This window comes from Hemitrygon akajei, unplaced genomic scaffold, assembly GCF_048418815.1.
Source record: "Hemitrygon akajei unplaced genomic scaffold, sHemAka1.3 Scf000069, whole genome shotgun sequence".
In the NCBI taxonomy this organism is placed as follows: domain Eukaryota; kingdom Metazoa; phylum Chordata; class Chondrichthyes; order Myliobatiformes; family Dasyatidae; genus Hemitrygon; species Hemitrygon akajei.
Window position 1 is genome coordinate 1,480,255 of NW_027331955.1, and position 16,879 is coordinate 1,497,133.

Here is a 16,879-nt window from a genome sequence, read left to right on the forward strand (position 1 = left end):
TTAATGAAGAATATGACCTGAACATGTGTGACAAAGTAGCTACTTTAGTTTCACATCTATCACAGCATTGGTCTATAGTAGGAAATATTTCAGATAGTCTCTCCTTTGTTAAATAATAATCATGAACATTTTTATATTGAATGAAACAATGGTTGGCACATACAGAAGAAGAATTTACGTTTTTCAAAACTCGAAGCCAATCTTCATTAACAAAGGTCATATTAAGTTCTCTCTCACAATATTGTTTAATCTTTAGTGATACGTTCTCTTTTTGTAATAAAAATAAATTATAAATTCTGCTAATGGAATCTTTCACTAAGGGATTCAATTTCAAAATGATATCGAACAAATCAGATTCTTGTAAATATGGAAACTTAGGTAAACATTGTTGTAAAAAATGTTTCACCTGAACGTATTGCAAAAAATGTGCATGAGCGAGAGAAAATTTATTAGTTAACTCTTCAAAGGATCCTTTTATTTTTCCATAGGAGAAAAAATGGGGTCAGTTGTTGAAGGTTTAAATGAAAAGTTTCGATATAAAAACTAGACAACTTAAATTGTTTAAAAATTTTTAAAAAACGAAACTGAACCCAAATCCGTAGGGGTTGTTTAATAACCGGGTAAAGATTTAAATTTGGAATTTTAGAGAGCTGTAAAGGTAATGGAGCTCCTAAAATTTAAGTTAAATAAAATTGTTTCAGAACTTTTAATTCCAAATCAACCCATAATGATTTTTGGTTATTATCAACCCAATATAACCAAAAACATAATAGTCTAATATTCACAGCCCACTAATACCGTCTTAAATTAGGAAGTTCAAGTCAACCATTTTTTTAGATTTTTGTAAATGATACTTATTAATTCTTGGACTTTTATTGTTCCAAATAAAGGAAGAAATAAGAGAGTCAATTTGATCGAAAAAAAATTAGTTAAAAAGATAGGTATATTTTGGAAAATATATAAAAATCTAGGTAAAATCATCATTTTCACAGCGTGAATACGACCTATTAAAGAAAAAATACGTGGATTCCATCTAGAAAATAGTTGTTTCATGGAGTCCATTAAAGGAACTACATTCGCTTCATAGAAATCTTTATGTTTTTTAGTAATTATAATACCTAAATATCTAAAGGTATTAACAATTCTAAAAGGAATATCATTATATATACTAACAGGGACATTTAATGGAAACAATTCACTTTTATTCAAGTTAAGTTTATATCCTGAAAATTTACTAAAATCTTTAAGTGTTTCCAAAAGATTAGGAATTGATTCCTCAAGATTTGAAATAAAAACCAAAAGATCATCTGCATAAAGAGAAAGCTTATGTATGGTTCCATTCATAGAGATACCGAGAATATTTTTAGCTTCAAGTAGTGTTATAGCTAAAGGCTCCAATACAACATTAAATAATAAAGGGGTTAATGGACATCCCTGTCTAGTTCCACGAGAAAGTGAGAGAAAAAAAGAAGAGCTGGAGTTATTAGTAATGACAAGCTCAAGGACGGCTTCTTGTCTGTGGTTAGAAGCCAAATGAATGATAAAATGGTCTCGGCCTCACAATGTAACTCGACGTGACCCTGCACCATATGTCTATCTGTACTGCACTTTCTCTGCAGCCATAATGCTTTGTTACAGTTATTGTTTTGTCGTATCTCAGCTCAATGTACTGTTGAAATGTATCGATCTGTGTGGATGGTACGTCAGGGAAGATTTTCACTGTAGCTCAGTACATGATGATAATAAACAAATTCCCCACTTTAATTGTGTGGAAATATTAGACAGACTGAGCTTCTGCTCTGGAACCACAGAAGAAAACTGAACTGTTGTCATTTCTGAGGAAAGCAAATATATGGAAAATGCTTCAATCTCACATTACGATCTGCAGTAACTGGGATCAGATGACCGGTGGTGGGTCTCCCATATCAATATCATAATCAGGTTTAATAGCACCGACATATGTCATGAAATTCGTTGTCTCTGCGGCAACAGTAGAACCTAATTCATAACCATAGATTTTAACAATTATGTTTTAATATAAGAATATAAATATTACATAGTTGAATTATATAAATAGTACAAAATTAAAAATAACGATGTAATAAACTATTTTAATTGTGTGGAACTATTTGACTGACTGGGTTGTTGCTTTGGTAGTAGTGGAGTGAAGCTTAACTGAACTGTACACATTTATGAGAAGCTCAGAGAAATAGAAAAGGCTAAATTCTCACATAAATGGGTCAGACACCCAGAAACATCGGCTGCACTTCAGCAGATAAAAACAGTGAAATGAAATATGCTGAAAATATTGCAGAAAAAACATATTGTCCACCACAACGAGAGGACGTGACCGATCCGGATCTCACTGACTTGTCTGAACGGGGAAAGGTGAAGCAACACGTACACGTAGAACAGTGACCCGCAGATGCTGCAGATCTGCAGAAATAAGTGAACAGGAAACGGGATCACGTGGCCGCTTTGGTCTCCCACCCCCAGTCAGATGTCCAGTTACCCACTACTCCGTGGACAGAAGCAAAATTCCCGCTCACATCTCCTCTCACCTTAAATGTATTAGACATTTCAACCCCCATGAAAAATATATAATCTGTCCACTCTCTCTATTCCTCTCGTAATGTTATAAACGTCCATCCAGTCTCACCCCAGCCTGCGCCGCTCTGGAGAAAACAGCACAAGTTTGTCCAGCCTCTCGTTATAGCTCATGCCCTCTAATCCAGGCAGTGTCCTGGTAAACCTCTTCTGCGCCCTGTCCAAAGTCCCGACATCCTTCCGAGAATGGGGGAGACCAGAACTGTATGAAACACTCCAGATGTGAGCTAACTAGTTTTATAAAACTGTGTTACGAACTGAAACGTTTTAGAAACGAACCAGCAGCAATAGAGTTCACACTGGAGTCTGGTTTTGATATTAAAACCACTCTCTTTATTCGTATATACTTATAATATAGTAACTTAACGAAATAAAGAAAAGTTAGCAGTGTTATAATTCCCAGACTATACAGACTGAGGGAACAAAGCTCAGAGTCTTGAGATGGTAAAGTAGGAAAGTTCAGTAATCCACGGCATAAATGATGGGAGAGAGATATTTGTGATCCAGGGTGAAACGTAGAGAAAAGGCCGTTACTTCAAAATAACCGTCGACGAAGTTCTTATCTGTTGAATCCGTCCACATACAAGTTATCAGCGAAAGTAACCTGTCACAGGAATACCGTCTTCCGGGGGTTGCCACACAACATACCCAGGCAAGGGTTAATACAAGATATTCCAAAACGCACTCCTATGGATTATACGAAGTGACAGCCACACACATTCGTTGTGGTTCCGTGTACCGATGATCAACCCACTCTTGTGGGCAGAGGAGAGTTCCAAGCCTCAGCTGCGACTAACTGAAGCGATCAGCTTTTCCAGTCTCTCTCTCTCTCTCTCTCTCTTTAGACTGGCCGACTGCCTGTCTGCAGATCGCTCTCTCTCTCTTATGGTTCAGTCCACAGTCAGCGCTGTCAGCCTGTGACTGACGTCATAGTCCCGCCTCCTCACGCCGGCGCTCTTAAAGAAACAGTCACAGTTCGACCGTAGGCTCGTAACAGCCACAACACAACTTCCCGACTTTTGAACTCAATGCTTCAACTAATAAAGACAACCACGCCATTTGCCTTCTTAACCACCTGATCAATCTGTGCAGTGTCTTTCGAGTTACGAGTGGGAGGAGGAAGAGGAACCAGACCAGCAGGATGTGGCTATGATTGAAAGATGAGAAACATTTGGAAACTGGTTAATTGAAAAACAGAATGGTTAATTTCTACAAAACATTGCAGGTAATCAGCAGATCAGGCAGCAAATGTGGAGAGGAATAAATGGGCAGCATTTCATGCGAGACCCTTCAGCATGTCTAGACTGTGTACTCCTCTGCTTAGTTGCTGCCTGAACTGCAGAGCTCCTTCAGCATTGTGTGTGTGTGCGTCTTTGTATTTCCAGCAAATGCAGAATCTCTTTTGTTTCACATCTGCATTTGTAAGAGGATTGTATTTTGGCATGAGATACACGAAATGCCTGTTGATATTTAGTGTTTTGTTTATGGGATCCGCTTTCTGCGTTAAGAAAGCTGCTGAGTTATCTACACACACAAAAAAAACTGAGATATGGGCATGGAACAGGTGCGTGCAGACATTTTTAATGGCACCATGATTACCCATAAAGCCGCGCGATTAAAATTTCGCTCTCGTTTGAAGCGCCGATCAAATGCGCAGGCGCAGGGTTGCTGCCGTCTCCGATAACTACGCATGCGTGCAGTATACAAAATGTCGGGAGGAGCGGAAAGGTAAGGGCTTTTCTGGCTCTAATTGAGTGACAATTGCTGTGAGAACTGTGGCCCGTAAACTCGGTACAGGCAAGGTCTTTTTCCTCTCTCTCAGCCCCACGATCCGTACACCGGCCCCGGGGAGCTTCCGGCTAATCAGGGAACGGGAGCAGATAGATCTCACAGACAGAGCTGAGCTCCAGCTATCTGAATGCAAGGATTAGGAATTCGGAAAAAAGAGAACAAAATCTTTCTATCAGCTGTTGAGAAAATCACCTTTGCTCTATCTCCAACCGCAGCAAGAGAAAACCTGCAGCTGCTGGAAATGCAAGCAACACACACAAAATGACGGATGTACTCAGCATTAGTACTCTTTCCTATAGGTGCTGTCCGGCCTGCTGAGTTCCTCCGGCATTTTGTGTGTGTTGCTTGCTCCGGACTTTTCTACCGGTGAGAACATGTTCTGTCCAATTCTCTCTGGGCACATAATGATATCAAACACTGGGCAACAAGTTGCTTTCACATCACAAATGTGCCAGACTCCAATGAGACAGACTACTGCCTTTCCCTTCATATTCATTGGGATTGCCATCACTGAGTTCATCACCGTCAGTCATTGGGGGAGGGTTCAGGGGAAATATTTATGTACAGTACAGAAACTGGTGTTACCTGTGTGTATTGTTGTGATGCAAAAGTTGCTGGATAATTTGCAAGTGGGAAGAAGAGGAGTGATATTTGGAAGTCCAACTTTTTGAAACACCATTTAGCAAGAAAATTGCATACAGTGATATGCAAAAGTTTGGGCACCCCTGGTCAAAATTTCTGTTCCTGTGAGTAGCTAAGCGAGTAAAACGATGACCTGATTTCCAAAAGGCAAAAGTTAAAGATGATGCATTCTTTAATATTTTAAGCAAGATTACTCTTTTATTTCCATCTTTTACAGTTTCAAAATAACAAAAAATTTAAAGGGCCCGAAGCAAAAGTTTGGGCACCCTGCATGGTCAGTACTTAGTAACAACCCCTTTGGCAAGTATCACAGCTTGTAAATGCTTTCTGTAGCCAGCTAAGAGTCTTTCAATTCTTGTTTGGGGATTTTTGCCCATTCTTCCTTGCAAAAGGCTTCTAGTTCTGTGAGATTCTTGGGCCGTCTTGCATGCACTGCTCTTTTGAGGTCTATCCAGAGATTTTCGTTGATGTTTAGGTCGGGGGACTGTGAGGGCCATGGCAAGACCTTCAGCTTCCGCTTCCTGAGGGAGTCCATTGTGGATTTTCAGGTCTGTTTACAATCATTATCCTGTTGTAGAAGCCATCCTCTTTTCATCTTCAGCTTTTTTACAGATGCTGTGACGTTTGCTTCCAGAACTTGCTGGTATTGAATTTAATTCATTTTTCCCTCTAACTGTGAAACGTTCCCCGTGCCACTGGCTGCAACACAAGCCCAAAGCATGATCGATCCATCCCCATGGTTAACAGTTGGAGAGGTGTTCTTTTCATGAAATTCTGAACCTTTTTTCCTCCAAACATACCTTTGCTCATTGCGGCCAAGAAGTACTTTTTTTAACTTCATCAGTCCACAGGACTTGTTTCCAAAATGCATAAGGCTTGCTTGGATGTTCCTTTGCAAACTTCTGATGCTGAGTTTTGTGGTGAGGATGCAGGAAAGGTTTTCTTCTGATGACTCTTCCATGAAGGTCATATTTGTGCAGGTGTCACCACCACTTCAGAGTCTGCTAAATATTCCTGAAGGCCTTTTGCAGTCAAATGGGGGTTTTGATTTCCCTTTCTAGCAATCCTACGAGCAGTTCTCTCGGAAGGATTTCTTGGTCTTCCCGACCTCAACTTGACCTCCACCATTCCTGTTAACTGCCATTTCTTAATTACATTACGAACTGAGGAAACGGCTGCCTGAAAACACTTTGCTGTGTTCTTATAGCCTTCTCCTGCTTTGTGGGCATCATGTATTTTAACTTTCAGAGAGTTAGGCAGGGGCTTAGAGGAGCCCATGGCTGCTGATTGTTGAGACAAGGTTTGTGAAGTCAGGGTATTTATAAAGCTTTGAAATTTGCAACACCTGGCTTTTCCTAATGAAGTTTGTGAACAAGCCATAGCCCTAACAAGGTAATGAAAAAGGTAATTGGTAAAAGTTATCTGACAGCTCAAATCTCTTGGGGTTCCCATACTTTTGCATGGTGCTCCTTTCCTTTTTTCTCACTCTAAAGTTGTAAAAACAAAAATAATATACTAATCTTGCTTAAAATGTTGAAAAGAATGTTTCATCTTTAACTTTATGACTTTTGGAGATCAGTTCATCTTCCACTCAGTTAACTATTCAGAATAACAGAAATTTTGACCGGGGTGCCCAAACTTTTGCCTACCAATGTATATATGGTGTGCAAAAGCATTGGCGAGAAAATCCCTCAGTACTGCTGCAGGCCTGTTACATAGGCTGTGTTAGAGTGCGGATGAAGTCGGTGAAACCCAGAGGAGATCAAAGTGCTTATTAACAGTGATTTGCTAGCTGTAGAAATAAATACCTCTCTATATAAAATTCAGAGTGTACATATTGTTGTCACTAGGCAAAAATTTGCACAGCACAAGGATTTTGTGCACACTGGTGATTACAAATTGGAGGGAACATTGGTGGGAAGGTGGGGAGACCTTCAGTGTCCCTGATACCCTCACCTACAAGATGTGCATCCAGCTGCAGCTTGTAACCCTGCACTTTAAGGAGCTGGAACTTGAAATGAGTGAATTCCAGTTCAGCTGGGAGTCGGAAGGGGTGATAGATACAACATGAAGAGAGGTGAGTTACACCCAAGGTGCAGGACACATTAAACTGGTTGAGAGTCAGGAAGAGGAATGAGGTTAAATATCCATCGCAGAGTACTCTTGTGGCCATCCCACACAACAATAGGTGGGCCACTTTAGAAACTGTTGGGGGAGGAATTATCTGGCAGAGGTAAGTCACAGGTGTGATAGGGGATTCGATAGTTAGGGGAACATAACTAAAAGAGGATTAATATCCTAGTGGTAAGGCTTGCAAGTGCTAGTGGGGAAGTTAAACTAAAGTTGCAGGCAGGGAGGGAGCCAGAATGACAGAACAAATAATGGAGGGGTGAATGGAATTGAATTGAATTGAATTGACTTTATTACTTATATCCTTCATATACATGAGGAGTAGAAATATTTGCATTACGTCTCTGACTAAATGTGCAATGTGTAATTTATGGTAATTTATAATAAATAGTATGTACAACAGGACAGTCAACATAACATAGAAATACAGTTGTATCAGCATGAATTAATCAGCCTGATGGCTTAGTGGAAGAAGCTGTCCCGGAGCCTGCTGGTCCTGGCTTTGGGATGTCCGCACCACTCCCTGCAGAGTCCTGCGACTGAGGGAAGTACAGTCCCCATACCAGGCAGTGACACAGCCAGTCACAATACTCTCAATTGTAACCCTGTTGAAAGTTCTTAGGATTTAGATCCTCATTTCAAACTTTTCAATGCTCTGACGTGAAAGAGGCACTGTTGTGTTTTTTTTCACCACACAACCAGTATGTATGGACCATATATTGTGACATTGTAGCCATGACCGGAACTTGGTTCCAGCCGACAGTCTGAGGAATTTAGAGGGACAATTTTTTCTCTAGTGATCGCAGACTATGCCAAGAAACAAAGGTTGATATATTAAGTGATTTTAATTTTCCATATATTGACTGAGAGTCCCATACTGTAAAAGGACTCGTTGGGGTAGAGTTTGTCAAATGTGCCCTTAATCGGGATGTAGAATTCCCAATGTAGAAGTGTGCAATAACTGTTAAGAAATGATCCAGGGCTGGTGACACAAAATAGTGATCATAATGCCATGAGATTCCAAGTAAATATGGAAAAAGAGAGGTCTGGACCACGGGTTGAGATTCTAAATTGGAGAGAGGTCAATTTTGATGTCGTCAGAAAGGATCTGACAAATGTGGATTGGGACAGGCTGTTTTCTGGCAAATGTGTACTTGGTGAGTGGGAGTTCTTCAGAAGTGAAATTTTGCGGGTGTAGAGTTTGTACGTGCCTGCAAAACTAAAAGTTAAAAGGTAACTGGTGCAGGGAACCTTGGTTTTCAAGAGATATTGAGGCCCTGGATATTTTGTTCCTCTAAATGCCTCAGACTGTTGGGTGCTACCAAGACTCATTAATGACTACAATATCATAGTTCCACACTGTGAGCTCATCGGACAATTTTTTCAGTTGTCTTCTCTTGGTTTTTAAAAGCTTCCCAATAGTTTCTGCTCTTTTGTTTGCCCTCTCTTTGGCTTTTATGTTGGCTTTGGCTTCTCATTTCAGCCACAGTTGTGTCCTCCTGCCTTTCCAATGCTTCCACTTCTTTGGGATGTGTCTATCACTCACCTCCTGAGTTGCTCCCAGAAACTCCAGCCATTGCTGCTCCATCGTCACTCCTACCAGATTCCCCTTCCAGTCAGGTTTGGCCAGCTTCTCTGTCACAGAAACATGGAGAAGGTCAGAACAGAAACATGCCCACTCTGGACGATCAGAATGGTAATCTATACAGGAGACAAAATAGATGGGGGAGGTTTTAAATAGTAGTTTAGCATCCGTATTGACTCAGGAGATGGACACAGAGTCTATAGAAGTGAGGCAAAGCAGCATCAACTTCATGGACCCTGTACAGATTACAGAGGTGGAGGTGTTTGCTGTCTTAAGGCAAATTAGTGTGGATAAATCCCCAGGGCCTGACAAGTTGTTCCCTAGGACCCTGTGGAAGACAAGTGCAGAAATTGTCGGGGTCCAAGCAGAGATATTTAAATAATCCTTAGTGACAGGTGAGGTACTGGAGGATTGGAGGACAGCCGATGTTGTTCCACTGTTCAAGAAGGGCTCTAAGGATAAATGAGAAAATGTTACGTTAGTGAGCTTGACATCAGTAGTGGGAAAGTTATTAGAACATATGTGCAGGAACTGGATATATAAGTATTTGGATCGATGTGGACTGATTAAGGATAGACAGCATGGCTTTGTGCATGGTAGGTCATGTCTAACCAATCTCATGGAGCTACTTGAGGAAGTTATCAAGAAAGTGGATGAAGACAAGGCAATGGATGTTGTTTACATCGACTTGAGGAAGGCACTTGACAAAGTCTCATTGGGAGTTTGGTCAAGAAGGTTCAGTCACTCAGCATTCAAGATGAGATAGTAAAGTGGATGAGACACGGTCTTTGGGAGAAGCCAGAGTGTGGTAGCAGATGGTTGCCTCTCTGACTGGAGGCCTGTGTCCAGTGGTTGCCACAGGGATCAGTGCTTTATCTGTTGTTGTTTGTCATCTATATCAGTAATCTGGATGATAGTGTGGTTAACTGGATCAGCAAATTTGTGGATGACACCAAGATTGGTGGTGTAGTGGACAGTGAGGAAGACTATCATGGCTTGCAGTGCGATCTGGACCAGCTGGGAAAATGGTTTGAGAAATGGAAAATGGAATTTAATGCAGATAAGTGTGAGGTGTTGCACTTTGGTATGACCTACCAAGGGAGGTCTTTCAGAGTGACTGGTCGGGCATGGAGGAGTGTTGTAGAAGAAAGAGTCCTGGGAATACAAGTCCTTAATTCACTGAAAGTGGTGTCACAGTTAGATAGTGATTGAAAGCAAGATTTCAGCCCAATGGGCTTCATGAACGAAAGTACTGGCAACAATAAGTGGATGTTATGTTGACTTGTAGCAGACATTGGTGAGGCCTAATTTGGAGTATTGTGTGCAGTTTTAGTCACCAACCTACAGGAATGATGTAAAAGAGGTTGAAAGAGTTCAGAGAAAATTCACAAAGATGTTGCCAGGTCTGGAGGACTTGGGTTATAAGCAGAGATTGAACAGGTCAGGACTTTATTCCTTGGAAAATTAGAGATTTGGGGGAGACTTGATTTTGATGGAGGTAACTGCAAGCTGGCTTTCTCCACTGAGATGGTGTGTGACTACAACCAGAAGCCATGGGTTAAGGGTGAAAGGTGAAACATTAAGGGGAACATGAGGGGAAACTTCTTCACACAGACGGTCATCCGGATGTGGAATGAACAGCCATCACGAGTGGTGCATGCAAACTCAATTTCAACATTTAAGAGGTTCGTGTAGGTGCCTGGATGGTAGGGGTATGGGAGTGGGCAGTTTAAATAGTTCAGCACAAAACAGATGGCCCAAAGAGCCTGTTTCAGTGTTGGACTGTGACAAGAACCTAAAATAATACAAAAATTCACTCTATAAGTCCTTTTAACAGCTGTGCGAACCAACCATTCATCTCAGCAGGAATTTTTTATATGGCATTAAAACTGTGGCACTTTAAGTTAATAATACATAAAAGAAAATCCCAGCTGCACGTCAAGAGACTATTTGTGTGAGACTGTTTCAGTTACTGTGGGGCCAGGCACCCATGCAGCTCAGCAGGAACAGGGAATAATACCAATTGAGAGAGTAAAACTGAGCCAAGGCACAGATTGGAGATGGCAGAAATGCCCCATTCTTATAGAGACAGGAAGAGCATCAGGGAATTGATGGTCATTCCAGATACCAGCACTCTGCACAGTCAGGAGATGATTTCTCTGTCCAACTTGGGTTGAACCTCACTGTAACAGTGTGATACCAGATCAGACCTTGTCAACTCATGTAATCTCATCTGAAATGTTGTCCTAAACCCATTGATGGATTTTGAAAATGTTTTTACAGGTTCAAAACGAGAAGGAATTTGTCTCCAGAAAGCTCACTCATGGCATGCGAGTTTTGCTGTCTCTGTCTGGATATTTAAGAAGCAGAGCAAGGGATTCAATCAAATATCCTTCCTGCTCAGACAGTGGGAATGGATTCACTCGGTCATCTCAACTGAAGGTACATCAGCGAGTTCACACTGGGCAAGGCCATTCATCTGTTCTGTGTGTGGGAAGGGATTCAATTGGTCTTCCCACCTCTGGACATATCAGTCAATTAACACCGGGCAGAGGCTAGTCATCTGCTGAAGTTCTGGGAAAGGATTCACTCCATCATCTGACCTCATGGCACACCAGCGGGTTCACACCAGAGAGAGGCAGTTCACCTGCTCGGACTGTGGGAAGGGATTCACTTGGTCGTCTGAACTACAAAGTCACCAGCGAGTTCACACTGGGGAGAGGCCGTTCACCTGCTCAGACTGTGGGAAGGGATTCACTCAGTCATCCAACCTGCAGAGTCACCAGCGAGTTCACACTGGGGAGAAGCCGTTCACCTGCTCAGACTGTGGGAAGAGATTCACTCGGTCATCTGACCTAATGGCTCACCAGCGAGTACACACCGGGCAGCGGCCGTTCACCTGCTCGGACTGTGGGAAGGGATTCTCTTTATCTTCTCGCTTACTGACACATCAGCGAGTTCACACTGGGGTGAAGCCGTTCACCTGCTCAGTCTGTGAGAAGAGATTCACTCACTTTTCCACGCTACAGAGACACAAGCTTGTTCACACTGGGGAGAAGCCGTTCACCTGCTCAGTCTGTAGGAAGGGATTCACTCAGTCATCCAGTCTGCAGAATCATCAGCGAGTTCACACTGGGGAGAAGCCATTCACCTGCTCAGAATGTGGGAAGGGATTCACTGAGTCATCACACCTACAGAGACACCAGCGAGTTCACACTGGGGAGAAGCCATTCAACTGCTCATTCTGTGAGAAGAGGTTCACTAACTCTTCCACCCTACAGAGTCATCAGCGAGTTCACACTGGGGAGAAGCCATTCACCTGCTCAGTCTGTGAGAAGGGGTTCACTCATTCTTCCACCCTACGGAGACACCATCGAGTTCACACTAGGGAGAAGCCGTTTACCTGCTCAGTCTGTGGGATGAGATTCACTGATTCATCCTACCTACAGAGTCACCAGCGAGTTCACACTGGGGAGAAGCCGTTCATCTGCTCAGTCTGTGGGAAAGGATTCACTCTGTTATCCAACCTGCAGTGTCATCAGCGAGTTCACACTGGAGAGAAGCCATTCACCTGCTCAGACTGTGGGAAGGGATTCACTGTTTCAGCTAGCTTAATGGCACACCAGCGAGTTCACACCGGGGAGCGGCCGTTCACCTGCTCAGACTGTGGGAAGGGATTCACTTTGTCATCTAAACTACTGAAACACCAGCGAGTTCACACTGGGGAGAAACCATTCACCTGCTCAGTCTGTGAGAAGAGATTCACTGACTCTTCCGCCCTACAGAGACACCAGCGAGTTCACACTGGGGAGAGGCCATTCACCTGCTCAGTCTGTGGGAAGGGATTCACTCAGTCATCCCACCTACAGAGTCATCGGCGAGTTCACACCAGGGAGAAGCCGTTCACCTGCTGAGAATGTGGGAAAGGATTCGCTCAGTCATCCCAACTGCTGGCACACCTGTCAGCTCACAATGGGGAGTGGCCGTTGTTAGGATTCCCTAGGTTTCGTTTACTGTGGACTGTCATTTTGAGAGAAAGAGAGAGATTAAGAAGGTGAATCAGTCAGACTTGCAGCTTATTTACATTGCTCGCAGCTTGTTTATTTTTAACCAAAGACACAGACACTCAGAGTGAGACGGAGACAAAGGAGGAAAAATGGAAGGTTCAAAACAAGGGAAATATGGCCAAAGCTCATGGTTTAGAACTTCCCTATGCCCACAGGTGTGGGTTCATTATCGATTCAGCATACATCGAATGTGTGGTTGTCACCTCTTTTGATCCATGGGAGTGTATCTGATTTGGGGTATCCTGTGAAGACCATTTATGTGTTAACCCTTGCCTGGGTGTGGTGTGGTAATTCACTTGAAGACAATACCACTTTTGACAAGTCACTTTAGGTGGTAATTCGTATGTGGATTTGGAACAAAGACCGATAAAATCTACAGTGACTGTTCTCTGGTTTTACCACCATGGAACCTGTGGAATTCGACATATTTGCCTTCTCTCAACATTGACCCTGGATTACAAATATCTCCCTCTCATCACCTATTCTGTTGTTGAATTGAACTTTCGTACTTTACCATCTCAAGACTCCAAGCCTTGTTTCCCCCGAGCTCAATAGTTTTGGAGTTATATTTACACACATATATACACATAAGCAAGATTAATAAAAGTTAACATTGTTAAGTTACTATATTATAAGTAGATTCTAATAAAGATAGTTTTAGCATCAAAAACAGACTCCACGTATATCTATTGCTGCTAGTTCGTTTCTAAATCGTTACGGTTTGTAACAAAATTGGGGCCGGCGTCCAGGATATGAACAGATTAGTGGCGTATTGATTAATTATCGATTTCATTGGAGAAATCCCTTTTGATTTATTTCTGTGTGGAAAATCAGCAGCAATGGATGCTTATAGATGTCGGGAAGTGCCAGCCTCTGAGGCATCGGAGGACGCCAAAAGGATTGAGTTGTTGAGCTAAAAGGTTAAAACTTGCTAAGGGGAAATCGACAATGAGGAGGGCACAGATGCAGAGGATAATAGCTGAACATTATGTATCTGAGGGTGTGCTTAAAGTGGAGGAGTTGGAGGTGTTTCCTGAAAGTAAACCTAGTGTGCTTGAACTCCCGTACAAATGAGAAAAATTAAAGAAGGAGGCTGCGGAAAGGCAGAGGCAGTTTGAGGCTGGAGAGGCAGAAAAACAGAAGGAGGAAGCAGAAAGACAGAGGCTGTTCGAGCTGGAAAAGATAGATTTCAGCAAAGGGGTCTAGCCTTAGACGCTGGTGATAATTTTGAGGCCAGTCGTGAAGTTAAATTGGTACCTCCATTTGACATGGCGGTGGTTGATAAATACTTCCAGCATTCTGAGTGGGTTGCTCAGAGTTTAAAGTGCCCAATAGAGGGTTTGTTCTCTTACAAATTGTAATTAAGGGCAAGGCTCAGCAAGCCTATTATGCTTTGACAATCGATGAAGCAGCTGATTATGACACAGTGAAACAGGCTGTGTTCAAAGCTTACGAGTTGGTCCCAGAATCCTACAGGCAGAAGTTTAGAAATTTGTGGAAATCTGTGAACCATACTTATATGGAATTTTCTTATGAGAAGTTTGTGTGTTTTAATGGCTGGTTCATATATAAAAATATAAGTGATGATTTTAACAGCTTGAAAGTGTTGCTTTTAATTGAAGAATTCAAAAGGTGCGCCCATGATAACATAAAGACGTATTTAGATGAAAAGGATGCCTCCACTTTGCAGGCGTCTGCTAGATTAGCAGATGTTTGCTTTAACTCATGAGGTTAAATTTACCCAGAGTAAGAACTTCCAAAACAGTACCAGGGATAACCAGGTTAAACCAGTAATTAAAGCTGGGACTAGTGACAAGAGTAAGGATGAAGGGAAGCAGTTGAAGGAGAAATATTCTGGTCTTACTTGTTACTATTGTAAGAAAGCTGGTCATATGATTGCTAATTGTTCCATCCTGAAGAAGAAAAAGGAAATGGAGGTAGTCCCAATTGCCTGTGTTCAGTATGTTGAAGCACCTGTAAAGCCACAGGGTTCTGAACATTCTGTTTCAGGCTCAGTTAAGGTCTGAGAGTTCTGACTGAGTTAAGAAGGGGTTCGATCATTTTATGTCAGATGTGTTTGTATTAGTAAAGGAAGGGTCAACCCCGGTACCAGTGAAAATTCTTCGAGTTACTGGGGCTTCTCAGTCACTTATATCAGACAGCGTTCTAAAGTTTGGCGATGAGACTAACACTGGTGAGGTAAATCTTATTAAAGGCATTGGGGGCGGCATGGTTTCTGTGCCATTGCACAAGGTAACTTTACATTCAGGGATGGTTTTGGGACCTGTTAATATTGGATTATGCTCCAGTTTACCGGTGGAAGATGTTACTTTGCTGTTAGGGAATGACCTGGCAGATGGTAAAGTTGTTCCTGCAGTGCAGTAAACAACTGACCCAACCACTGACGACCACAGATGGATTTTAACATTTATCCTTCCTGCGCAGGAACTCGAAGTATGGCTAAAATGTCTGCCGACGCTGACGAGTTTATAGCAGAACAGAACCGAGACCCTGAGATTGAAGCTTTAAAAGAAACAGCTCTCTCAGATGATGAGATTAAGAAAGTGCCAGATAGGTATTATCTCAAGGATGGAGTGTTAATGCAAAAGTGGAAGCCACTTACTATACCAGTGAGTAAGGAATGGGCAATTGTTCACCAAGTTGTAGTTCCTAAAGTTTATAGGACTGAAATTTTAACTTTGGCCCACAGTATGCCTTTAGGTGGCCATTTTGGAGTGAATAAAACTGTCAACAGGATTATGAAATAATTCTACTGGCCTAATCTGAGGAAAGATTTGACCTTTTGCAGAACCTGTCACACTTTTCCAGCTGTGGGTAAGCCTAATCAGGTCACCCCAGTGGCCCCACTGCGGTCTATACCTGCATGCGGTGAACCCTTTTCAAAATTTATAGTGGATTGTGTTGGCCCATTGCCAAAGACTAAAGCTGCCCATCAGTATCTGCTAACTATTATGTGTACTGTATCCAGATTCCCAGAGGCAATACCTCTCAGAAATATTAAAGCTAAAACTGTGGCGAAGGCTCTTACCAAGTTTTTTTTACTTTATCTGGTTTGCCTAAAGAAATCCAGTCTGATCAAGGAAGCAATTTTACTTCTGGATTATTCCAGCAGGTAGTTTATGAACTGGGAGCTAAACAAATTACATCATCTGCGTACTATCCAGAATTACAATGGGTTCTAGAAAGATTTCATTCTCCCCTCAAAACAATGATTAAGACACAATGTGTTCCACACTGTCTCTCTCTCTCAGTCCGTGCCTTGTAAGGGCTTGAAAAATACATCATCGGACGAATGCACCCACACGCCAAAAAAAGACATACTGTATTGAAAATGGAAAAGACTGGGATGAAGGAATATATTTGCTTTTGTTCGCAGTAAGAGAGTCGGTACAGAAATCACTGGGCTTTAGTCCATTTGAATTTGTATTTGGTCATAGAGTGAGGGGACGTTTGACCTTGTTAAAGGAACAGTGGATTGATGGGGATGTACATGTTAACTTGATTGACTATGTTTTGAGGTTCAACAATGAACTACTCCAAACCTGTAGTCTGGCGAGACAAAAGTTAAAGATTTCTCAAAACAAAATGAAGTGCTGGTTTTGTTACGAAGAATGAACAACTCTGATGGGCAGAAGGGTGCAGAGTGGCCCCTGCCCCCCCCCCCTTTTGGAGAATCGCAAATCACTACTATTTCGATGCTGCTACCAAGGAAGTAAGAGAGACAGAAGGAAATCTGCCAGGGCAGTTGTTATTGATAACAGCTCATGAAAGGGAACGAGAGAGAGAGAGAGAGAGAGAGACAGCTGAGAGACACAGCTAAGGAGGAACGTCTCCTACTGACAAAAGAGGAGATTTAATGCTATTGTCTTTTGGAGAAGGATTGCTTACTTGGTACTGTTCTATTCATTGAAATCCCTCAGGGGACAGCCAGAGTGGGTTGGTTTGATGGGTTACGTCAGTCAAACCTGATTGACACCTGAGACCCCATGAGTGGGGATAAAAGTGGTACAGATAAATATGATAAAGCCTTATTTTG

At 42.1% G+C, this 16,879-nt stretch overlaps 1 protein-coding gene across 1 annotated transcript in view; it reads left to right on the forward strand.

Annotated features, from left to right (window-relative positions):
- The window catches only part of LOC140722100 (uncharacterized), a 49,438-nt gene extending 35,049 nt beyond the window's left edge, over positions 1-14,389 (forward strand). The window contains 1 exon segment of the mRNA XM_073036891.1: positions 11,394-14,389. Coding sequence (XP_072892992.1) covers positions 11,394-12,669 — 1,276 coding nt within the window. The 3' untranslated portion in view covers positions 12,670-14,389.
- The last annotated feature ends 2,490 nt before the right edge of the window (positions 14,390-16,879 follow it).